This window comes from Hippoglossus hippoglossus, chromosome 9 (genome assembly GCF_009819705.1).
Source record: "Hippoglossus hippoglossus isolate fHipHip1 chromosome 9, fHipHip1.pri, whole genome shotgun sequence".
Lineage (NCBI taxonomy): Eukaryota > Metazoa > Chordata > Actinopteri > Pleuronectiformes > Pleuronectidae > Hippoglossus > Hippoglossus hippoglossus.
In genome coordinates this window covers 23,222,818-23,228,817 of record NC_047159.1, presented here as the reverse complement: position 1 = coordinate 23,228,817, position 6,000 = coordinate 23,222,818, and the positions used below count along the sequence as shown (strand labels likewise).

The 6,000-nt window shown below is 42.2% G+C and overlaps 1 protein-coding gene across 8 annotated transcripts in view; it reads right to left on the bottom strand.

Moving 5' to 3' along the window:
- cdca2 (cell division cycle associated 2) overlaps positions 1-4,526 on the bottom strand; it is a 41,832-nt gene extending 37,306 nt beyond the window's left edge. For 3 of the 8 annotated variants that reach the window (XM_034594852.1, XM_034594854.1, XM_034594855.1), the window contains exons 1-2: positions 3,401-3,611; positions 2,906-3,042 (exon numbers count right to left, since the gene is read on the bottom strand). In XM_034594852.1, the coding sequence (XP_034450743.1) occupies positions 2,906-3,042; positions 3,401-3,608 (345 nt within the window). In that variant the 5' untranslated portion in view covers positions 3,609-3,611. Of the gene's footprint in view, positions 1-2,905; positions 3,043-3,400; positions 3,612-3,697; positions 3,725-4,121 lie in introns of those variants that run through there. The other 5 variants (XM_034594849.1, XM_034594848.1, XM_034594851.1 and 2 more) reach the window with 3 other exon arrangements.
- Positions 4,527-6,000: the final 1,474 nt, after the last annotated feature.

Below are 6,000 nucleotides of genomic sequence, written 5' to 3'. Positions count from 1 at the left end.
GGACTACATTATTTCTCTATAGGGCGTTTGTTTTAACAAAGCAAATTTGTCTTTATATATTTTTCTATCAAAACTGCATTGCAGACAGACATGTAACCAGTGCATGTTTCATGGTCAATATTTATTCATTATTATGCTGAATAGGATTTAAAGATTTCAATACCTCACTGTGTCTATGCATAAAACATTTGTGTGGATCCAGTTGGTTGATCTGATATTAACGCATCTGTTATCACCTTGGGTCTCATTTATAACATTTGCGTACACACGCCACTTCTCATGCAAACGTTGGATCTATAAAAACAAACTTGACAGAAGAATGTGCTAGGGCTGCTCGATTATGGAAAAAATCATAATCACGATTATTTTGGACAATATTGAAATCACGATTATTCAAACGATTACTTTTGAGTTTGAAAACATGATGCATTTATTCAGTATTTCTCTCCAAAAAAACACTTTGTAACTGAGAACTTTGAAATTTCCCAGAGTTTCCTCTCATTATTAAATGTCCCCATCTGCCCCCCCACTACAAGCACACAAGCAGACAGACAGAGAGAGAAAGAGAGGGGTGGGGGATGGCTATGAGGACCATCATCATTTACCCCCGAACCCCTACATTGAACGGGTTACATACAACAACAAGCGGAGAATCGGGCTGACCGGCGCGGAGAAATGCGGGTCCGGTGTGAACAGCCAGGCGGCTGCGCGCTTGAGAATGGCGCGGCGCGGATAAGGAGTCGCATTATACAGTGTGGCTGAGATCGATGTCTGTCTCTGCGTTGATGTCGTGGGGGTTGTGGCGTTGTCTTTTTGTTTGTTTATTAATTCGTCGTGAGTGACTTTGTGCTTTAGTTTCAGATGGTTGAATAGATTTGTTGTGTTGCCAAGTGGCGCAGATATCACCTTGTAGCAAATCTTGCACATTGTGTGGTGCTGCTCCTTGTCGGATTCTTCGAATCCGAAGTGTTCCCATACAAGAGAACTTTTTCTACCCTTTTTGTCGATCAAACGGGGCTGCCCTCCCTCTGCCATTTTCCACTCGCGCTGTTTTTTAAATACCGCCGGTCACCACACACACACAACTCGCCTCCTTCACTTTACAGCTGCTTGAGAGTGAGTGCCAGTCAGCAGGGCCGCAAATAAATTGTTTCAACTCGATTATATTAGTTTGGAGATCGTTTGACCCAAAAATCGAAATCACGATCAAAATTCGATTAATTGCACAGCCCTAGAATGTGCCCACTTGTACACTAACTCTGGCCCATGCGTACGAACATTTTGGAGACAGGAAAATGATGATGCAGACGTGAGGTGGTGAACAGAAGCCAGATTATTGATCCACTTCATCATTAATATTAAATCCAACAGCATTATTTGTGCTCGCGCCACATAACTGTTCCATAAGAGCCTTCAATTGAAAAAGACATAAAACAACTTACAGCAAATTACGTTCAGATAAACAGCAGAGTTACGGAGCCGAGTCATTAATAGTTTTTAATAATATCTGCTAACACTGTGCGTGTATCATAAAGTTTGACTTTAGTTTTCATAGTGTGTGTAAAATTGCTGCAGTGAACGTGATTGTGTCATCAGAGCGCACAGGAGATCTCTTACTAAAAATTTGGAAAATCTATTTACTTTCAAACTTCCATTTCCAAATAATATCCCAGAGTGGAGGTAAGGATCCCACTGATGTGTGAAGTAATCGGTCCGATTGCTCTAAATATATAAATACTGTGGTGACACTCGTGTGTAATGCTGCGTGATGAATGCACTGGCACTGATAGAGAAGTGTAGAAATCGAAGGATGAGAAGGAAACGAGGGTTCAGCGATCACAAGGATTTTTCGTCCCATGATGATGACTCAGCTGATATAGATTCTATAGATCTGTGATGTTGGATCTTTGAGCTGAACTGAGTCCAGTATCACACAGACCGACCCGACGGAGACTAACCATCCCAGTACAAACACAAGTACTCACAACTCTGGTTTATTAGCCGACAGGTATGTGTGTGGTATGATTAACACTGTATAATATTTACCTCTCTATGTAGAGCCTCTTTTAATCATTTAAAAATATGATTCTCTTAAATTGTGTAGATAGGGGACATCACAGCTGTCTGAATGTAATAATCCTGCAGTTTTGGATGATTCAAATACGTTCAGGAGATACAACACTCACTCTCACTCACTGTATTAACAGCAGTATCAGTGTATTTTCTTTATTAATGAGATCACTGCTGTGGCCACTAAACAATCTGTCTTTCTTCACATCCACCTCACTAACACCTCGATGTCGGGGTAAGAGAGTTGCGGTTCTTTTCATCCCTTGATGCTGATTCACCGTAGTAACCCATTGGTCAGCAGGATCATTTAATATGCATGAGTTGCTTTACATTGACCGTTCATGGTTGAATGTGGGCGTGTAGAGGACGGAATATGAGACAGATCACCGTACAAATGTTTCCAGGTGGACTGTGATTTATAAAGGTAACATTGCCTTCAGGTGTGCGTGCTCAGGGTTCTATCAATCTCAATCTTTTTGTGCGCATGTACACTTTTAGTATGAATCCTACGCACTGTTTTACACATGAGGCCCCTGGTGAGGCTGGAGAGAACTGACCGTTTTTTCGTTGAAAGCAAGTTCTGTACAAGAGTGCACACATGTCAATATGTATGCATGTAGAATTAGGCCATTTTCAGACATGAATTCCAGAGATTGGGTCCAGACATTTTCCAGATTTCCTGTCTAAAATCGTCCACAGAAAAATTTGCCGCACAGTCCAGCACAGTATCACTAATGTTTCAATATTGATCACACAGAGCTGACACTCTGATATGATGTGACATTGGTGCAAGATTAGTGCAACTGACTCCTGAGCTATTACTTGAGCCGCTCACCTCTGGAGTTTGGTAGTTTGTTGGAGTCTTCAATCTCTGTTGTGCCATGAAGCGGATGAGGGAGTTTGTCTCTGGTGAACCACGGACACCGATGCCGGATCGCCGCCTTGCCTTTAATTGTGATAGACGAGACTTATCTAAAGCAAGATGGAGAAGAATGAAACTTTAGTAAGACTCACCTAATGCAATATACTGTATATGAGAAATATAAACTTCCCCTCGACTTCTCTGGACTGACTATATGCACAAGTGGTGCTGTTTTGGTCACAACTCTGACCATGCTTTAATTAAGACAACTATGCACTAGGATTTAATATGATCACACTTCATTTTGAATAGTTTATATCTCAATATTACAGACAATACAGCATTTCTACAGCTCTTCTTGAGGTCTGCTGTGAGGCCAGTGGTGGCTGAGCACAGAAGCAAATTCAATCCAAATCAAAAGTATCTGGACAATGCTGTTCAGCATGGAACAAGGACCGGTGCTCTCACCTTTGTGGTTCGATGAGGCCGCTGGGGTGAAGCTCTGGACAGAGATGCCAAACCGACGGGGGGTGACCACGGAGAAATTCAGGGGGGCTGAGGTGTCTGTTAAAACAGGAGGGGTGTTCTCTTCTGAGGGGGGCAACATCTCGTCCTTCTGAGATCCTTCTGGGCCAGCAGGGTTCATCTCTGTGCTTTCCATCTGCACAGTTTGCATAGATCTTAGGATTCAAGAGCAGCTGAAGCACAACTGACAACAGTAGTCACCAAGTTAGGATGGATCACAACAGAGGAGCAGTCAGTCACCTGCTGATCCATTATTTACTGTTCCAATACGAGTCGTGCTTGTGGCTCATTACAGATAACGTCTAAATGAAATGAACATCTAGTAGGAACTAAACTCCATACTCCGTGACGTGGTAGTGTCCCCTTATCGTTAGCTGGGTGGTAAAAAGTTATCTGACAACCATCCTGAACATACGTAAGAACGTTAGCTTAACTCAAAGCGCCCTGCATCTGCTTCATACTGACTGTGTTTATGGTTTGACTGGTGACCGAAACGGCCCAGTAATGGTTTAACAAAGACAGTAAACAAAGGACAGAGGCGTTACTATTGCTGACCGACTAGAAAAACTAACTTCAAGCTAACAGTAGCTTCATACGAGACGTTAGCTAACAGCATCAACACTAGTGTCGAAGAGAAAGAAGTGACGGCAAATAGAACACTTACCTTGAAAATCCTAAAAAAACGATAGAGGGGTCTGCTGCTAATTACTATAAAAAACACTATTGTTTCATAAAAAGGCCATTAATGTCTTACATACTCCTGAAAATAAAACACGATTAAAAAAGGAGCAGCAGAGAGCAATTCAAATCTCGCTCCACGCGAGAGCCCGGCGGAGTGCGGATCCTTCCGCGAAGAACTCTGCCTATCTAGTGCACACTTATTCAACTTAAAAACACTCTACGGGCAATAAAATGTTTTTTTTTTAAATGTGAAGAATGAATGAAAAATAATTTCGTTATTAAAAACGTCGACAATGACTGTGAAAGTTTATCGCTCAGCGGAACTAACTTCCGCTTATGTTCGGGCTCCGAGAAGGACCGGAACCATGGCCGGAACTCGTTTAATATGAACTGGCCAATAGCAAGACAAGACACGATATCGCGTGCTCTCTTAAAGTCAAAGGTGAAAATATAGATGGAACGATAGATAGATCGATAGATAGATCGATAGATAGATAGACAGACAGGCAGGCAGAGAGACAGGCAGACAGACAGACAGACAGATAGATAGATTGATAGACAGACAGGCAGAGAGACAGGCAGACAGACAGACAGACAGACAGACAGACAGGCAGACAGACAGACAGACAGACAGACAGATAGATAGATAGACGGACAGACGGACGGACACATAATGGCCGAAACGGGATAACTTTTTATCCATTCACTTACTTTTCTTATTGGTGAAGTTGTGTTATCTAAAAAAGTGATAATTATGATAATTATAATAATAATAACAACAACAACAACACTATTTATAGCACCTTTCAAGAACTGACATGAGACTAGAGATTAGATTAGAGCAAAAATATGAGAGTAAAAATGTTACTAACCCTAACCCATGTTATTTATAAATAAATACAAATAAAAAGCTGAAGGTGAATTTAGATTACAGGTCCTGAGAAAGCACACCTATAAAAATGTGCCTTTAAGTGAGAGGATAAGGAGTTTGCCAAACCGATCTCTTTAGGGAGTTTGTTCCAAAGAGTGGGAGCTCTGACAGAAAAAGCCTGCTCATCTTGGTCCCCAGCTGAGGCTGGAGACCAAGAAGCAGGGCCTTCACTGAGGACCTCAGGTTACACCTGGGCACATGTGATGTAAAAGATCTCAAATGAACTTAGGTGCAACCAGAGCTTTCAGTGGTCACCATCATGAAACAAAATGAATGTCACCTAATGAAAAGCAGTTATGGTAAATGGTCTGTATTTATATGGTGTTTTTCTAGTCTTGATTACCGGGTTGACAGTTTTTTTTTTTGCCATCCACCCATTCACACACACATTCATCAAGTGCATCTATGGGCAGCACTTCATTTTCTATGAGGGGCAATTTGGGGGTTCAGCATCTTGCCCAAGGACACTTCGCCATGCAGATGGGGAAGACCGAACTGCAGACCTTCCGCTCTACCCCCTTAGCCACAGTCGCCTCTTAAAAATCTATTCAATCAAAACCATCATATTTTGATGTGTATTACACTGGTTTACATCACTTGCAGTCTCCTCTGTGCTTCAAAAATCAATAAGCCCCAACAGGTGGGTGAAGTGTTGAAAAGCTCAGTAAACCTTGTACCCACACAGACACACACTCCTTTTCTGAGGTTTGAGAGTCTGTGGCGCAGCTGACTACACAGAGATCAGATGCAACAGGGATCCTCTCTCCACAGCTGGGACTGTCGACCACATGAAGCATGTGGCTTCCTCTGTTGACATCAGGCAAGGCTGCGCGAGTCCGGGAAAGTAAGTAACACTGAATCTGTACTGTGAAGTGAATATCCCAGGTCAAAGTTCACCAAAGTTCAACTCAAAGCCACGCTGCCAGTTTGT